Below are 20,270 nucleotides of genomic sequence, written 5' to 3' on the forward strand. Positions count from 1 at the left end.
TTGGTTCATGGCTTACAACTCTTTCATGAAGGGATTTATGAAAAGTCTATGGAAGAAATGAAAAGGGAAAATACACTCAATGACCACTTTATTAGGTACCCCGGTACACCTACTTATTCATGTGATTATCTAACCAGCCAATCTAACCAGCAGCAGTGCAACGCATAAAATCATGTTACGGGTCAGGAGCTTCAGGTAATGTTCACATCAACCATCAGAATGGGGAAAAAAATTTGATCTCAGTGATTTCGACCATGGCATGATTTTTGGTTTCAGTATTTCTGTTACAATATTTCTGATTAAGAGTATTTTAAAATGCAATTTAGTCTAATTGCATGTATTTGATTTTTGTTAACAGATTATGTAATCCAGATTACATGAATTCTGTCTCTACCCCAGCACTGCGTATTAATAATTCAATCACTACTTGTTTACTTATGATAGCACATATTTCAAGCTGCAATCAAAAAAGCAACTGTTAATAAACACACACAGGAAGCTGGTTTATGTTTTCCTATTAAAAATAATTTATTCCAGGAACACATATAAATAATTCTTGAAACACATTACGGATCATTTTTGCTGTGAATAAATACCAAACAAACCAAAAAATCAAGGCTTTTCATACGATATTCTATATGAATGGTTGCACAAAATTTCTATCTTGTCATCTATATTCCTCTAGGTCTCTAACTGGAATGTCACAATGTACTGTAAGTCAGAAGTACCATTCCAGATAATTCCAGAGCAGCTTATTAGGTATTGTGCAAGTTTGAGATGATCCGAACTGACTTCGGATCCAGTAGTTGAAATTCACGATTCGACTGCAAATTCGTCTTGCGTGTAGCATTTATCTAAAGCACATTCTGTATGGGTGAGTCTAAGTCTCAGTGTGCTTGCACAATGTTGGACTTCAAAGATGGGAATGTTTAACACAGGTAGTTTTTTTTTTTTCAGTATAAATTATGCCACAGGAACTAACGATAACCTTTTCGTATGTGCAGATATCGTGACAATATTCAAATAGAGAATGTCAGTTTGCGCATACTAAACGTATGCAAAGAATAGACTTAGGCATTGTGTGTTTAAAGGAGAGTAGTGCAACCAAAAGAATGTGGCTGGGCATGAGCGGCAAACACAGAGCGGGAGTTGTTTTTCGTCCATTGTTTATTTGGACAGGGATTTTAGGCATCTCATAGTTACTTCTTATTAACGTTTTCGGCACGGCAATTCCCTTCAGCTTAATTCCACGTAATCTGCTCTAGAGAACTGGGTTTGTGTCAAGTATCTGGCTTTTTCATTGCACTTAAGGAATTTTTTCAGCCACAAGAACATATGAACGTATCCGTTCAATAGAACAGACCATAAAGTCATATGAAGTTTAGCAAGGCAAGCAAAAGTGAAAAATACTTTCAAGAGCAAGAAGTGATCAAATGGTAAAGAAAAACATTCTCAAAGGCAAAAGATCCGTACTGCTTGCACTCATCAAATGGCGCAGCAGGGAATGAAATTCGAGCTCTACTTAGCGAGCTCTCATTGGCACTTAATCTACATTTTATGAAGAAATGATCAAACGCTGTCCTTCAGAGGTCTCTGCATTACCCTGTAACATCTTATTCCTGTACTTCCATAAAGGCCTGTTGGCTTTCTGCGGTCCACAGTGGCGACGTACAGTCTGCTGGCTTGGACGTGTCTTTCGCTAAATTAACTTTGGTCGATTTCGTTGGTTGATCTGAAATCATTAATTCTTACATACTTTCCTCAAATATTTGCAATTTGTTACCCTGTTCGATATAAACTGCAGATGCCACGGGTATGCGACTAGCCACCATTTATGCTAGCATCCTGCTTGTGTCCTATACACATTACACAAATGACTTCATTTGAGAGGTAATCATCAATTCTACAGCACCACCGGGCTCTTTAGGCCCTGCCCATGATCGGTGGGGAATTCTGGGCAAAATAGTTCCTTGTTTAAGAGTTAACTTCAACTGTTCAACTGTTCTGTCAGCCTCTGTAAATCTGCTTGAAGTGGTCACATTCGTTGCAGTAGCCTTGCTTCTCTTGATTGGCGTAGTGGTCGCAGCCCTGCGTCTTGCAGCGCTGTTTGCTTTTCTCTTTGGGCGCCTGTGCGCGTCGACCCTCTCGCTGGCCACGGCTAAGGCAGTCTGGGCAGAGGTCCGTGCAGCCGGGAGATAGGTTCTTGCACCCGCTACGCCGACACTGCGCCTGGCCGAGCACTGGAGGTGGACGTGGTTTCGAGGCCCGCTGGATAGAAACAATAGAGCTTGTTGTTTTATAGCTTCTTTAATTGTATCTAGTGTGACTTGAAAGAACAGTTCACCCAAAAATGAAAATTCTGTCATAGTTTACTTACCCTCATGTCATTTCAAACCTGTATCTCTTACTTTTAATATTGTGGCCATTCTTTTTCATATAATAAAAGTGAATGCAGGGCTCCAGATTGCGACTAAAATGGTTGCAAATGGGTCAGTAATAATTGTGACAATAATTTAAAATCTAGTCACTATTGGAAACACTTGAGTTATTGAGTTACATCTTTAGAGCATGCACCAGCGTCTTAAGGCGCGGTCACAAATACCAATGCACGGCGAAATTCCGCGGGCGAAATACAGTTATCTCGGTGGCGAAGAATTTCCTCGCGCTGAATTCACCTCGAGTTCAAGTTTGATGAACTTTGCGAGAACTTTCACAGAGAATTTTTTAACTTTCAAGTTGCTTGGTTTAGCAGTGACCTCTATGTGGGCAGAGCTTCGTACACAGTTACACTGAATATTCACAGTGGACAAGGATATCATTTTAGTGGTGAGTTTCTTTTTAACTTTACTCTCCCAGAGCGTTAACAAGCAGCATTAAGCATGCATTAGCAGAGGCTGCTTGGCAGTTATTTTTTTACTGATTTCACACACACTCAACAATTTGTCCGTGGAATTTTGCTGTGCAAATGTATGCGTGACCACGCCTTTACGCCGCTTTTCACCCTTTCTGTTGAAATGAGCTTGGTGCGCGCAACAAACACAGCGTCAGCCATGATGTCCAAATTACGAAGAAATTACTCTTTTGAATGGCTTGTTTTTGAATCTACGGCTGTCAAATACAAATTTGAATATTTGAAAAAACTATGCATTCAAATTTTGGATGTGTGCCAAGCACTTTGAACCAGGTCTTTATAATAAATCTAAGCCAGTCAAATTACAATTAGAATATTTGACGAATTAAAGATAAAAATGTCCATTCAAATGTTAAAACTGTTCATTTGAATTTTGGATGTGTGCCAAGAACTGACGATGACTTCAGACAAATTGCATTCTTGCTCTAAGAAAAGGCTAGATGCAGCGCAACTAATACAGTTTAACAGAACGCAGGTGTCTCTTGACACATTTTTTAAGTCTGAAGTTCTTATTAACTTGACATGACATCTAAAAAACAGAGCTCTTGCACGAGACGCTGAATAAACTACAAAAAGTAGCGAAACGGTTGAAAGACGTCCATCTAGTGCATGTTTGCATAGAAAAACAATTGAAAACTGTGTGAATGGACGCAAAAGCGTTCAGTGTGAACAGCCCCTTAAGTGGAGGTCTTTGGCCATTGCGTCTTGCTCTCTTATCAGCTTTTCATTTAGAAACATGCATCTCGAGATCCTCAAGTTCTGGTCCATTCTTTCGTGCTTCGTGTCTTTGAACAGCCCCTGTGCTCAGAGTCTCAGCCGCTTCACCACTGAGTCTATTCTAATACCACTACTACCTGGGAAAATGACTACCATGCATACAACTGTAATGCATAAAAAGCACTTCGGTATCACCGTTATTATGAAGCTTGAGTCTTTTTTCTTGTGTAGTAAGGACACAGTCAATTTCAAAATGTGGTGGTGACTTCAAAATTCTAATTTTGGTAATATTTAAGGTAAAAATTTAATTTAGTTTCTCAGTCCAGTTGACCACCCTAAACGAATCAGCTCAAAAGATTCACAAAATTGGCCTGAATTTTTAGGAGCTCAGGTTAGCAGTTTAAATCAGAGACACTTTGTCAGCAAATCATACAGCCGTATGAATCAGCCGTCAATGAGTTCAAAACTGGCTCACTGTACCACGAGTCATTTTTCAGTTCAGTACGATTTGAACCGTGAACTGTTACTTTGATGTATACTTTATGTTAGTTAGGCTTAACATCAGTCTACTGATTAATTGTTTATATGACAACGTGTAATTTAAGATACATATTCACAACCTAGTTTTCTTGAACTTAATTAATACAGTAATTGGTGTTCTAAAACATTCAAATATGTTACAAAAACATTATTGATTACTGTTGAGCATTATTAGTATATCGACTTGAAGGGAGAACTTTGTTTTGGAGGGTCCTGTAGTTTTTATAACCTTTATTGAAAGATGAGCTCAGGTTTGACTGATTGATCCAGTTCACTAAGCAGGACTTTTTTCAAATCTCGATTTTCTACAACAACAAAAAAAAAATCACCTTTTTTGTTCCACAGAAGAAAGTCATACGATATTTAGAATGACATGAGGATGAATAAATAATGACAGAATTTCCTTTGGGGGGGGGGTATACCTTTAGTGTAACTAAACGTATACTGTAACAAAAGCCAGTTAGACAAGGACACTTACTGTGACGAGAGGTGGTGAATGAGAGCCCCTGCTAGCAGCATGGTTTAGTCTGGCACTCTGCTCCTTCACAAAGCACTTGTTGCAGTAACCCTCTAGCATGGCCTTCCCCTCGGCACCACAGCCCTGGCCCCGGCACCGCGGACAGTTCTGAAAACCCGCCTCGGATGTGTGTCTGGGTTGGACAATAGCAGGGGTAGCCTCTGTACAAAAAAACAAACAAAAAAACAATTTACAAAAACAAGACACATTTAAACCGGAGGGGGTAATTCACGTATGAAGCGTATCTGCCGATAGTGCTGTTTATTTGCATGTGCTGTCTGCATTGTTTTAGCACCTGATTTACTAAAGGAACAATGCATAACAGAAAATGGTGCAAGTACACCCCCAAAGTGTGCAAAAAATCTAGCAGACTACAGTAGACTATCACAATCTGGCAGAATTTGCTGGGACTGCACAGTATCCACCCTTGCAAACTGCACAATTGTATATATGCTAGCTTATAATGCTCTTTTCCATCATTTAATGAATGAATTCTGCTACAAAAAAATTTAGTAAACATCTCTTTTACAGTATATCAAATTTTGTTTACCGCTTGCTTTCAATGGGCGGTGATAGCACAACATTAATTGCGGCATGCAAATAGCGCTGACTTTTGTGAATATGGCGCATTCTACAATGGGCCTCATTTGCATAGAAAGGAGGTGTGTTAATGCTGAAAAGAATGACTATAGCTGGGTTTCCATCTATGTATTGTTATTTCAATTTTTGGATATTGGATAAAAAATGCTGGATAGAAACACCAAGATACCAATGAAGTTTTCAAAATGTGCATGAAAAAACATATTTGCTTGCTTGAGGTGTATACATTTTTTATTAAGTATGAAGACATGTACATAACTACAATGGAAATGCATTTATTAAATAGGCTATACGCTTCTATAGAATTTACATAGGATTATACACTCAGTGACCACTTTATTAGGAACACCTGTACACCTACTTATTCATGCGATTATCTAATCAGCCAATTGTGTAGCAGCAGTGCAATGCATTAAATCGAGCACATATGGGTCAGGAGCTTCAGTTATTGTTCACATCAACCATCAGAATGGGGAAAAATGTGATCTCATCGATTTTGACCGTGGCATGATTGTTGGTGCCAGATGGGCTGGTTTGAGTATTTCTGCAACTGCTGATCTCCTGGGATTTTCACGCACAACAGTCACTAGAATTTACTCAGAAATGTGCCAAACCCAAAAAACATCCAGTGAGTGGCAGTTCTGCGGACGGAAAAGGCTTCTTGATGAGAGAGGTCAACAAAGAATGGCCAGACTGGTTCGAGCTGACAGAAAGGCTACAGTAACTCAGGTAACCACTCTGTACAACTGTAGTGAGCAGAATAGCATCTTAGAATGCACAAAACTTCAAACCTTGAGACGGATGGGCTACAACAGCAGAAGACTACGCTGGGTTCCACTTCTGTCAGCCAAGAACAGAAAGCTGAGGCTTAACAGCACAAATAGTGCCGGTTAATAAGTAGATGTACATATGCAATGCAGTGGCTTCAAATTCTTTTTAATTTCTAAGTTGCGGCAATTTCCTCAGAAGTGACGATTTTGTTCTCTTAAACACATGAGATGGAAACACTGCTTTTTTTACAATCTGTTTTTGCGATATCCGATTTTTTTTTAATGAATTAGCTTTGGAACTTGGAAGGAAACATGACTAATTACTTAAATGAATTAATACTCAAGGTGCAGCAGCACAAATAGTGGCTGTTAAGTTATACTGCAGGTGGCTAGCGAATAAGATGCAGATATTGTGAGCTGAGAAATCACATTGTCTAAGAAGATAATCAATGTTCACGTTTAAGAGTGTTCAGTTATGTGTGACTGAAGAGTAGTTGCACTTACGGTGATTGGTCTGGTAGTCTAGATAACATATAGTGCAGAATCCCAGCTTCTCTGGTGTGCCGAAGAACTGGCAGCCGGAGCGTTTACACTGTCGGGCGGCGGGCAGCTGCCAGGTCTGACCAGTGGTGCCACTGCGTTCCGTTTCCCTATGAAGTGCCCACACGGAGCCCTCTGTTCGAGGCTCCTGCTGCTGGACGTCTCCCCTCTCAGAAACAGCAGTCCTCTGCATGCAGGGTGGGCAAAGGCCATTAAATATCCTAAAGACCTCCTGTCGACACATGACACACCTCTCCGTGTCCCTTTCCCGATCTCTTTCCCTCTCACGCTCCCGTTCCTTCTCCCGTTCCCGGCCGCCTGATGCCCACTGATTGTGACACCAGCCGTGGGTAGGGCCTTGCACCGCACCGTTATCGGCCGATCTGTTTTGCCTCGCTGTAAAGCAACGTTCACACAGCCCATCATGCTCTACACTAAGCGTGAACAAGCAGCCGGGCGTCTTGCACTTCATGGCGTGAGTCTCGCTGTACAGGCTTAGGCTGGGTGCCGTAGGGGGTGCAGAACGTGGGCTGGGCAGCACGGAGAGCTCCAGTCTACCCCGACTCTCTGGGTCTGTGGTTGAGGTCTGATTCGTGGTGGAAACAGCATCCGGTTTCCTGCCCGCCTGTCGCTTTTCGAAGCACTCATGACAGTGCGGCTGAGTGTCCACCGAGACATAGAAGGTGCAGCGAGGCGTGGCGCAGCGGATCTCGATGAGAGACAGTTGGGAGACGGAGAAGGGAGGGGGACGCTGAGATTGGGGTGCCCATAAAGACTCCTTGTCTTCTTGCCAGCGCTTGTACTCATGGTTGACCAGCTGTAGGTAGTCCTCCATCAGGTTCATATCCTCAGGAAGGTTGCCTTTATCCAGTCTGATGGAGTAAGGATTCATCATTTTAAAAAGATAAACAGCAACGTGCAACTTTGAGGTTACATTACAAAAACATAAGCTGCCCAATTCGTAAATGAATGGCTCAATTGGTACGGTTCTTTTTGATGAATCAGTTGAACCGATTGGCGAACCAAAACTGAAACACAGGAGTACCATTTGAATCATGTACAAATCGGTCAGATTACTCTTTTGCTAACGAATCATAACAGTCATAACATCATTATATTGTGCAGTAAATTAAGTGGGAAATGCTTGTATTAAGTTCATACCTGGCTGCAGTGATGATCTGTGTAGGATCGTAGCCCAGGCCAATGACAGGGATCTCTATAAGCACTAGGTAGTCATTAAGCAACTTGTCCTTCTGTTGCTGCTCCTTTTCTGTCAGGAAGTGCACTCGAAGCTCTTCAAACCCTCCTCGTCCAGGGTTTATCAATGGCACCGCACGGATCTCTAATGTGGCACAAAAATGAAGATTTAAATACACTGGCCTGACTTGTAAGAACGCATTCAGGATTAACAATATCTGGCGGCATACCTGGGCCACTGTCCTTGATGGTGATCAAGGGTGCAAAGTGTTGTGAGTCGTAGCCGAGCACTATGGGATATTTGTAGCACTCTTCTGGAGGCCAGTGCAGAGGCAGGTAGATGCCCCCCACATTGAGGGGTGAGAAGGAGGAACCAGACTTCATACTCCTGACTACTTGGTCTGTTGAGACAAAATAAATTCTGAGTGGTTTCTGTTACGGTCATGTCGTCTTGAAGCATTTGTGTACAAAGAAGTCAGTTTAACTTGAAGGATTTGGCTTCTTACTCCAATCAGTAAGTGTAAGGATATTTACCTGCGATTACAATAATCGGCCTCCGCAGAATGTTTGAGAGCACAAAGATGTGAATGTCCTCCAAAGAGTCAAACTGCAGGCCATTACTGCTGGACACGGGAGAAGCCATTTCTACAATCTTCACCCATTCCTCCTCCCAGTTCTGAGAAACCAAAAGCACATTCTATGAGTTCAACCCACACCATTAAAGAAACATTGCAGGTTTAATACAAGTTAAACTCAATTGACAGCATTTGACATGTAATATTGATTACCAGAAAATAATCGTCCCTCGTTTATTAAAAAACTAAAAAGTCAATGGGTTGAGCCCATAAATATTAAAATAAACATTGTTTCAAAAGTATAGCCACAAGACGTAAACATTATGTGTGTAGTGTGATAAATTATTCTCTTCTACATGATTTTAGTGATAAAATTGTTTATAGGGTTTACAGACATTTGCATCGTCAAGGCAACAAACTTGTATTTTTGGATATAACTTTGCACATATAAAGTTATAAAGCAATTTTATCGCACAAAAAATTGGAATGGACACATATAATGGAATGGAGCCAGTCAATATTTTAATGTTTTTGGATTGGCCCCATTCACTTAATAGTAAGTGCCTTACTGTTATCCCGATTCTTGCTTTAAAAAAAATCAAATAAAGAAATAAATGAACAAGAGACAAGTTTAACTTAGAGACAAGTTTTTGTGTTAATCAACATTATGCCACAAATGCTGTCGATTGAGCTTAACCTGTATTGAACCCGGAATAAATTAAAATGAGTATTTAAAAATTTACATTTACATTACGCCTGGATAAGACACTTTGTAACACTAACAGTAATATTCCGGGTTCAATACAAGTTAAGCTCAAACAACAGCTTTTGAGGCATAATGTTGATTACTACTACTACAAAAAAAAAAAAAATAAAAAAAATAAAATAAAAAAAAAATAATAATTCGGCTTGTCCCTCCTTTTCTTTAAAAAAAAAAAAAAAAGCACAAATCTTGATTTACAGTGAGGCACTAACAGTGGAAGTGAATGGGGGCTAATTTTTGGAGGGTTTAAAGGCAGAAATGTGAAGCTTATAATTTTATAAAAGCACCTCCATGAATTCTTTTTAAAACTTGTGTATTATTTAATGTAATGTTTTTTCAATCATTGTTTTTAACGGCCGTTTTCGGGTTTGCGGAGTTACATTGTCATGGCAATGAAGTTTTAAAATTGGATATAACTTTACAAAGAAAAGGGTAGTAAGCGATTTTATCACACTAAAATCATGTTAACACACATTCTATGTCTTGTGGCAAAAACGTTTAAAACTGTGAGTATTTTAATGTTTACAGATTGGTCCCCATTCACTTTTTAAGTGCCTCACCGTAACCCAGATTTTGCTTTTTAAAGAAAAGGAGGGACGAGTCTAAATACATTTTGTCGTAATCAACATTATGCCTCAAATGCTGTCGACTGAACCCAGAATCTTCTTTTAAACAGTTCATCTTAAAGGTGAAGTACCACTAGCGGCACAGAATGGAATAAAACTATTCCATTTTCAAACAGGTTACCCAAACACTCCTACTACCCTTTCCGCCACTGTTCAAACAAAAACAAAAACTTTGGCAAGTCAACACATGAATGGCTTACATATAGTTGTCTTGGCTCTTTAAGCTGAGATAGGAGAAAGTATTTTAACATTGAATAATTACACTGCAACATTAAGTGTTAACCTTTAAAATGTGCTTTAATATGAGGTACTGAAGATTCTTCATTGGTCCAGCTAACCTTCTAATACTGATCTTCTTGCTAACTGCATGTGGCGAGTTTGAGGTCTCTTTACTCTCTACCAGTTTTCTTTAGCTAGCTTTGTTTATGCCACACAAAGGACACTTTGTACATGTTCACAATGAAGGTGGAAGTAGTTACCGAAGTGCTGTACCGCAGGCCGGTCTGTGTGAACTCTTGCGAGTGTAGCAGCTCTGTTTGGAAACGCATTCTGAAATTACTAGTGTCTGTTTCCTTCAGCACGGCATAAAGTGCCTTCCGCAGCACCAGATCTGTGTCCTGTACCCCCAGCAGGTACTGAGAGGCTGCGTGGAGTAGGCAGTTCCCATCACCTGAACAAAAGCACACATATTATGGCTCTGTTACAAAACCTAGTGAGTTGCCTATTTAGGCAGCATTTTAAGGCATCATAGGTCTCCTGTGCACTTTGTGCGAGGTTGCTGCCTTCGTAGAGAATTCCAAATCGGTTACTTATTAGGTTCCATGTCAGTTAGGATGCTCCCTTAGAAGGCAGTAGACAGCAAGGCAGCTCACTAGCCTTATATCCACTATAACTTAGTTTTCCTGAAGGACAAAATTACCCGTGTACTGTAACGCTTTCAGATAACTCGTGACAAATTACCCCTAGAAGTGCACTTAGAGATTTGGCTTCAACTTTAACTGGAATCTCAGGTCATAAAGGTTCACAATGAAAACTTTTACAAAAAGGCAAATATGTTGCAGGACAAACCAGCAGTTCCTGTTTGAACTTTTGCAATCACATAGATTGTCATAACAGAGAAAGCCTTAGCAACCAATTGATGTGCATTACATACTTACAACAAAATGAATACTGAGAAGATGGAAAACTTCATGTAAAGTCTTTGCTTCGCTGCAGAGTATCTCAACAGCAATATCTTTTATACCTAAACGTTAGTTCAGCTGTATTTGTCAAGAAGCAAGATTAAGAACGAGATAAAAGCAATGCAGGGGATTTCCACAGACATGTTAAAGCAGTTTAAAGATATCCATTACACCCGGCCATGTACATTTTAAAATAGGAAACATGACAATATCTCTGCAAAAGTGCACCTTAACAGACATTTGGACATGTCATGCAACCTAGGAACTTCTTAAACAACCTAATGTCCCACAAAATTTTACTATTAAGTAAACTGAAGTAAATCAATAACCTTTGCTGATCAAAGGGCAAGAAAACATTTAAAGAAACAGTTCACCCAAAAATTATAATTCTCTAATCATTTACTCACTCTCATGCCGTATCAAACTTCTATGATTTACTTTGTTCTGTGGAACACAAGCTAATATTTTTTGAAGGATAGAAGGAGATATGATGTGTTAATTTCCATTTAATGCAAGTCAATGGAGTCCAAACCTTTCTGTTGCAAAATGTTTTCTGAAGCAAAACAGACCAAAATGTAATCCTTATTCACTATAAATCTTAACATCAGCAGTCTCCTTGGCATGTTCATAAGAGAAGCTCGATTACACTTCCTTACGATTGATGCATGCGCAGAGCACTGTACAGCGCCTAACCCTAACATGGATTAAACCACTCGTATGGATCATTTTATGCTGCCTTTATGTCCTTTTCAGATCTTGAAAGTTTTAGACCCCACTGACTTGCATTGTATGGAAAAAAACACATCATATCTCCTTTACAAAATCGTTTGTGTTCTGCAGAAGAAAGAAAGTCATACGAGTTTGAGACGGCACAAGGGTGAGTAAATGATAAGAGAATTATCATCTTTGTGTGACCTATTTCTTTAAATCTCACATTATAAGATACTCTGCAGAGTTATGCCCATGTCCTAAATTGTGTGTTCTTTCTGAGGTTGTGCAACATGCATTTGCGTGCATTTACATGTGCGTTCTACATTGGCGACTGTGAAACAGCCCAAGCACAACGGCGAGGAATTTCCCTAGTATTTGTTTCTGTGATTAAGCGCCGTAAGGGCTTCACTTCAACTTTTTCTTCCCCTTGACACCAGAGCCATGATAAAATGTGTCTGGACTTTCCAGAGAGGAGGGGCAACGCTGTACTGGAATGCTTGCGCTTGTGCTATCTCTGGGGCCACTAAGAACCAAGAGTTCTGAAATATTCAATGTGGGAGAGACAAAATGGGAAGTGCGAACATATGATGTTGTTCCTGTTCTTTTAAACCTGTATAAGTCTGCAAAGCTGTGGGTTAGGCCTGCACCTGCTAGTACGAACACAATGACAAAATGGAGCTCATGAGTAGAGGGTGGGTTAAACTGCTCTAAAGTTGAAGTTTTGTTTAGGGAAACTATTTGTTCAGTGCAAAATTGACCACATTTTCTTTTCATTGCACAGAGAAAAGTTTCCATATTGCCTTTATCCTCTACACAAGTGACTTTTTGAAAGCCATTCCCCCAGTTTGTGTGGTAACTTGTTCACTGTTAGACTATGAATGCTACAACCCCTCTAAAACATCTATCATCGCTACAAATGAATCTGAATGTAGAACTAGGCAGCTGACATGTCCTATGGTGTGACATTTGTTATTTCTTTCACAATTATTAACATAGTAGACTCCATTTTATATTTTTAATTTTCTCAATGCAGGACCATTTAAAATGGGGCAGAAATGTGGTTAAAATGGTAAAAAACTTGACCAAAGATAAACACTTTACTTTATAAATTTGTATACATTGCCAACCAAACAAATCTTGATACTGATTTAAATGAATACAACGGTTTCAGTACAAATCAATCTCAATCGACAGCATTTGTGCCATAATGTGGATTACCACAAAAAAAGAATTTCGACTCGTCCCTCCTTTTTAAAAAATAAATAAATAACAAATGCAAAAATTGAGGTTGCAGTGAGGCACTTACAATGGAAGTCAATGGGGCCAATTTTTGGAGGGTTTAAAGGCAGAAAAGTGAAGATTATAATTTTATAAAAGCACTTACATTAATTCTTCTGTTAAAACTTGTGTATTATTTGAGCTGAAAAGTTGTTTTTTTTATGGTCGTTTTAGGGTTTACAGTTACGTCGTCATGGCGAGTTGTAATATTGTCTATAACTTTACACAGAAAACGCAAGTAAGTGTTTTTATCACAATAAAATCATGTTTACATGCATATTGTTTACATCTTGTAACTAAACTTTTGAAACATTGTGTATTTTAACATTTACAGATTAGCCCCATTCACTTCTGTTTTAAGCGTCTAACTGTAACCCAGATTTTGTTTTTTTAAAAAAGGAGTGAGTCGAAAAGAATTAACATTATGCCACAAATGCTGTCAATTGAGCTTAACTTGTATTGAACCCGGAATACTCCTTTAAAACAGGGGTGGGTAACGTCAGGCCTCAGGGCCCGCGAGACAAATCGAGAAATAATTCGAAAAGCAAAAAAATGGCCTTGATTCCATTAACTGTAAAAATCTAATAAAAAAAAATAATGATTAAAATAATAACAACGCAAAAATATTGTATAATAGACAGACCTTATTATTTTTTTTCTTGGTGCGTGTGCACGTAATGGAATGCGTACGTTCATTTTAATCCACAATCAGAAATTGCAAGCAACTGTATAGCCCACAAATAATTTTCGAAATACTCAAATGGCCCTTAATACGTTAGGAAAAAGGTTCCCCAACCCTGCTTTTACAAGACATTATTGCACAATTATTGTGTCAACTACTGAAAATGAACGTACACAACATGTGGAAACAAACTAGAAACTCTACATCCTTATCAATACGACCAGCCATTTGGCCTTAAAATAAAAGTGTAAGCATTATGGACACATCCTAACATTGTCCGGTTCTCCTCTGACTTGTTTTCCTGTCATCTGATGGGATAAACTCTAACAGTCAGCAGTCCAATCTGTTATTCGCAACATCAGACTACCTAAACACACAGCAAGCTGGATGAACAATGTGATATTGAAAACACATACTTGAATGAACTTTAATCCTCAATGAGAAGCTTTTTAAATGGACATCAGTGAAATCTAGCTACGCTTTAATATTACCAGTTTTGGCAAATTTAAGATGGATGGCCCTCTATGCATTCTTCATGTGCCAATTTCGGCAGAACACGTGCTGTCTGCTGACCTAGAAGGCTGTTACATTCATACAGACAGGAACATTGCAGATTTTTATTCCCCACCAAAGCTGCTAACAAATCAGGCCAAAAAACAAGACGAAATCATACACAATGTTTGAAGAAACCCTAAACATAACCCTAACCCAACCTAACCTGTTTAAAATGACGTATGATTGTATTGTATTGCAAATACTCTAAAACTAAAAATTACAAATGTTTTTACAAGCTATTGTTATGACAGATGTCATTACTTTAATACCAGTTCTCCACTATCTTCTGTAAGGGGTCATATCTGTTTTAATTAACTTAAAACCAGTCTAACGCTTTCATAATCCTGTGTGACTTACAAGAGGAAATTCCAGTTTCATTATGAGGATAAATCTGTGCTGTCCAGATCTCTTAACAAAGACAAATTTACCAGAATACAACAATGTGACACCATCCACTACCAGGAACTGAATAGTGATATTAGGAGGTCTTCACATGAACTATCTAAAATAATGAAACTAAAAACTAAAAATAAAAAAATAACTTGTGGACCTTTTTACAAAAATATTAAGGTCATGGAAAAATAAGGGGTGTGTAATCTTGATCATGTTTACCTACACTTACATTTTTGGTTACAGTAACTAGTGACTGTACAATGGAGCAACAATGGCAAGTACAGAGAAGTTTCCCTTGTAGCATTACTCATTAGAGTAAAGCAGTGCGACCTGACCCGGAGTGAACAGAGAAACATCAGAGTCATAAAGCGCTCACTGTGAGCCCTGCATCCCGGCACGGCCACTTAAATCAAATTTTGCCTCAGAATTAAGGGGGAAAAACAGCAGTGTGTCAGACAGTGTAGGGTTTTCCCATCTGCCCTTAAGCACTCATGTGGCAAGCATTAAAAAAGCACTTATTTCTTTAAAGTGGTCGACCGATTTTTAAAAGACAATGCCGATATCTAGAGACCAGGGTAGCCAGTGGCCAATACGATGACCATATATAGTTACAGTTTAACAACACAGATATGTAGACACAATTGCTTATAACAAATGAAAACGTAGCCATTTCATACAATATCTACTCAAAATTAATTAAAAATCAACCAAAATTGTTTATTATCCATTAAATCTGCCAACGAGACTATCAGATGTTTCCGACTATCTCAAAATGGACAAATATTTGGCAGATTAATCAGACGGTCCAATATATTGGCATATTACTGGTTATGACAGCCTTATTAAGGGATGTCTCACTAGAATGATTATCTTAAGTGAGTAACAGAGCATTTAACCCCAAAGTATACTTCGGTCAAATGCAAACGCTCGACATTTGCGTACAGGAAACAAGACGCAAATTCTCATCAGCAGAGCAGCCCGATTTTTCGAACCGCATGAACTCTAACTGCATAGTATGCACATGCGCCTGGATTATTTGCGCTAACTAGTGCGTCCACAAAGGTAGCAACTCACAACTGAGCTATTGCTCTCACAAAGAAATACTAGAAGATGTAATTGCTGCTAAACTTCAGGAGACGAAAGTGCAAACAACAACAGTGGATGTGCACGTCAAGAGCGCGTGTGGTCAGGAGATACCTGCATTTGTATAACTCGAGAACACCTTTATGGGTCTAAACATTTGAAGAGAAGTAGTCCAGTATCTCATAGCAGTCATAATGTGCATGCAACAACCGCCTCTGTTTGCACACACTGTCAAATTAAGTATCCTTTGAAAGGCTGAGCGCTCACTGTATGCAGACGCTATGCGACCGGGTCAACACCGAAATATACTTTGGGCTTTAGATTGTATATCAAGTCACTGGTACACTTATCATAACCTGATACAAACAAGCCACGATGGGAAAAAGACAGACATAAGTGACTAATGTCATTGTCTGAGAATAAAATGGTATAATTTGAAAGAAAATACCAGAGGAAACTACCCACAAATCCTATGAAGCCTTAATGCAATCGAGTAATTTGCGGAATTTGCCAGCAGGTTTACCACACCTTTTGACCAATGACTTTTCTAGATTTCAAAATTTCCACTGACTGTAGTGATTTACATGACTTTTCCCAGCCTTGGAAATCACCATTTTCAAATCCTCTGATATTTCAAGGTATTTTTTTTGACTGTAGGAACCCTTTACCAGGCTTAAATCTCCCAAGGAAATCTGAAATATGGTATAGTTACCGTTGGTCCTCAGTGGCACCAGCTTCTTGACCTCTCGGCACCAGTTCAACCTCTTCTCCTGTTCCAGTGAGCTCTGCATGGCCCGGTCCAAGATGGCCGCCTGGATGACCTCCCGAAAGGCCTGCGGGAACTGGCTCATGCGGATCATCTCCAGTGTGTAGCGATGCATGCTACGCAGGTGATGGGTCAGGCTGCCGCTGCCCGAGGGCTTGACCACGTCATTGGGCACTCGCTCTCGGATCTTCACCGCCTTCAGCAGGTTGCTCACAAACAGGAACTTGGGCAGGAAGTTCTGGCCCTGAGACATTGCGATGTGGAGCTGGGAACCAGTGTATCTCTGCGAAAGAAGACGTAAAACAAAACACCATTGTCACAAGCGTTCAACCCACGGCCATGTGCTGTAAAATGAGAATTTCCCCACATTTTCCTGGCAAGAACTGAAAGAAAGATCAATGGCCCCTAAAACTGATGGTGTATTCCAGTCTCATGGTAAAGGACCATGTTGAGGTCAGATGAGTGAAAGGTTAACATCTTTATTAGTCCACCCCCCACAATGAATTTCCCCAAATGAAGTAACACACTAACAGAATATCCGATGAATGGCTGTCTTAAAATGCAACTGACTGCAAAGGCACCATTTATTTGTCTCAGCTGCTCGAGGTTCTTTGGGGACAACTACTTCACAAAGCCAAACAAGACAGCGTTCCCTTAAAATACCTGTCCTGAAACGTTCGCTCTTGTGTTATCGTGTAGAAAAGAACGAAAGCAGCGTCCACAGTTTTATTAAACACAAAGAACAACGGAGACAATAGAGACCGTTGCGATAATATCATAGGTAACATCAGTTGCTGACGCTCGAATTACGTAATTCACTTGACAGAAGCAGTAGACAATGCAACACGGTTACACTCGAAAGGAAGCGATATGTCCCCATGGCAACAATCGGACGAATTCATGTTTTTAATCGCTGATAAGTGACGTCTTTGCAAACAATGGCTGTCAAATCCGACTGTATGTGTCTGTACAAGACATATTGTCGTTGCTGAAGCCTGAGACAATCCAGTCCCTTTCTCTCGAAGGCCGGGAGAAATCGGCTTCGTTTGCTTTCGGATACAGTCTGGATCCGAAATTAGACCGGGCAGCGACGGATCGTACAACTCTTACCTGTTCAATATGTCTGTATCCAGCAACCAAGCCCATAAGACACTCTCGCTCTCCTGCAGCTTCACTCAGTCCGCTTTAATCGTAATCATCCATAGCGCTCTCTGACATCCAATATATTTCTGTGCTTGCACGAGAGACGTCCAAAACACACCGAAGCCTTTAATCTAGTTTGTTGCGACAGCCCGATTGATGGCAGTACATAAAAGCCAGTGGGGGATTTCCATAAGGTACTTTCCATTTCTCAACCCATCTTCAGCATTATGTTCGTCTCGTCCGCTAGGGAGCGCCCAAGAGAGGCGTTGCACGCTTACGTTACGTTCGGCCTGATGACGTAAGGCACGACGCTTGTTTTGCCACACCCATAGTGATAGTTTTTTTTATTACGTGATGTGGAAACAATACTGTGGAAACATCCCAGCATATGAAATGTACACACAGATGTTTTTGTCATAGTTCCAGTCAAGTGATTTAAAGAATGAATGAGTAGGCCCTCTTACAAGAAAGGAAATCTCAGAAATCTTTAGGATAGTGAAGAAAAAAGCAGCAGACATGGGAACTCCTTCAATACTATGAAGGGTTCAGTTTGCTATGTTAATAAATAATTTTTACATTTTCATTAAAAGCATCAACATGCATGTCAATATATCTTTCAATAAATAAATCATGAAATGTGTCAATAAATACATAAACATAAATGCTAATAAATAAAGAAATCATAAAATGTGTTAATAAATACACAGAGGCATGTCAAATACATAAATAAATCATGTCAATAAATACATACATTTATATGTAAATGAATAAATAATTATGAAACGTGCCAATAAATGCATAGATTAAATATAAATGTCAATAAATAAAACATCATAAAATGTATCAATTAATCATGAAATGTGTCAGTAAATTAATATATCTGTCAATAAATACAGTAAATAAATAAATACTGAAGTATGTCAAAAAATACAAAAATATATGTTAATAAATAAATAATGAAATGTGTTAATAAATACATATATGTATTTATTGACATATTTTATTATTTATTTCACACACACACACACACACACACACACACACACACATACATATATATATATATATATATATATATATATATATATATATATATATATATATATATATATATATATAGACACTTTTCGTGTATTAATTGAAAGATATATTGACATATATTGTTTTTTTAATCTAGCATACTGAATTTTCTATACAATAAAAGCATCCCAGGATGCACCTCATGAAATCTCATGCACCTCATGCAGCTCCATTTGTGCTATTTCATAGTTTTGATGATTTTACTGTTTTTCTAAACATTGGAAAATAGTAATAATAAAGACAGAATTGGTGTGTCAGAACATATGACGGGTAATTCATGCGAGGCACATGCTGAGGTGGGTGTAAAGTTTAGAACTGCATTCTTGAGAAGCTTACCAAAAGTTCCCATCCACCTGCAATAGTGCAATAAATTGTGACTAACATTTCATTACTTGTAATGCTCATACATTCAACCTTTAATATATGGAATATGTTTAAAGCTATAAGGCACTTCTGCATAAGAAGAAATGAGAAAGACTGTGCTGGTTACTGTAAAAATACCAGTTTTAAGAGACATTATTAAGACTCAAACTGACAATTTCTGTTCAAATGTGTTAATATCATATTCATTTAAAAAAAACATTTTTTTGTAATAATGTAAGACTTAGATTTTGTAGTTTTTATGTGAATGACATGTAGGGATTTTTCCTTTTGGAAAGCCATTTGTTCTCATGTGTGCCCTTGAAGCTTTCGCTTGTTTGAACATCATCACATTACTAAAAATTTCCCAATAGGAAGAGAGTAAGAGATGCAGGGGAACAACACCTTTATTCACAACAATCCAAGTGCCATTTGACTTTAATACACCTCTTCCATGTTAAACAGGTTTTTAATTCCTCAATTAAAATTCCTTTTGATAATTTTTGTTGTGGTGTAACTGTGATGGTGTTACAGAGAGTGTAATAAAGTAGTTTATTGAAAAGGCTGACTTGAATAGCAGCAATCAAAAAACAATTGTAAAAGTTATGCATTTCAATTTCATAACAAAATCTCATCATATTGATTAGACAAATCTTCAATAATAATAAAAACTAAATATTTTAAGTTTTATTAATGTAATTTTGCTAAACATTACACAATCCAACTTGATGGAATTATGTTATGAAATTGAAATTTGCAAAAAATAATAAAAAAAATAAAAAAAATAAAAAGGTTCATATATATATATATATTTTGTGTGTGAAGCTTTATTTAAGGGATAGTTCACCCAAAAATGAAAATTCTCTCATCACTTACTCATCTTCATGTCATTCCAGATGTGTATGACTTTCTTTCATCTGTTGAACTCAAATTAAGATTTTTAGAAGAATGTCTCAGCTCTGTAGGTCCATACAATGCAAGTGAATGGTGGACAGAGCTTTGAAGCTCCAAAAACCACATAAAGGCAGCATAAAAGTAATCCATAAGACTCCAGTGGTTTAATTCATGTCTTCAGAAATGATATGATAGGTGTGGGTGAGAAACGGATCAATATTTAAGTCTTTTTTTTACCATACATTTTCCTCCCTGTCCAGTAGGGGGCAATATGGATGAGGAACATGAATTGCAAAAAAACAAAAAAATGTGAAAGTGGAAATCTATGGTAAGAAGGACTTTTTATTTTGATATGTTTCTCACCCACACCTATCATATCGCTTTTGAA

General features: G+C 38.5%; 1 protein-coding gene across 1 annotated transcript; it reads right to left on the reverse strand.

Moving 5' to 3' along the window:
* Positions 1 to 503: 503 nt before the first annotated feature.
* LOC127413613 (tumor necrosis factor alpha-induced protein 3-like) lies at positions 504 to 17,777 on the reverse strand. The gene is made up of 9 exons (XM_051650893.1): positions 17,516 to 17,777; positions 16,352 to 16,688; positions 10,236 to 10,426; positions 8,327 to 8,468; positions 8,023 to 8,193; positions 7,757 to 7,937; positions 6,560 to 7,467; positions 4,647 to 4,846; positions 504 to 2,268 (listed from the first exon to the last, which is right to left on the reverse strand). Exons 1-9 carry the CDS (start codon positions 17,549 to 17,551, stop codon positions 2,008 to 2,010), a joined length of 2,427 nt encoding a protein of 808 aa, XP_051506853.1. The 5' UTR covers positions 17,552 to 17,777; the 3' UTR covers positions 504 to 2,007.
* Positions 17,778 to 20,270: the final 2,493 nt, after the last annotated feature.

Source organism: Myxocyprinus asiaticus, chromosome 23 (genome assembly GCF_019703515.2).
Source record: "Myxocyprinus asiaticus isolate MX2 ecotype Aquarium Trade chromosome 23, UBuf_Myxa_2, whole genome shotgun sequence".
NCBI lineage: Eukaryota > Metazoa > Chordata > Actinopteri > Cypriniformes > Catostomidae > Myxocyprinus > Myxocyprinus asiaticus.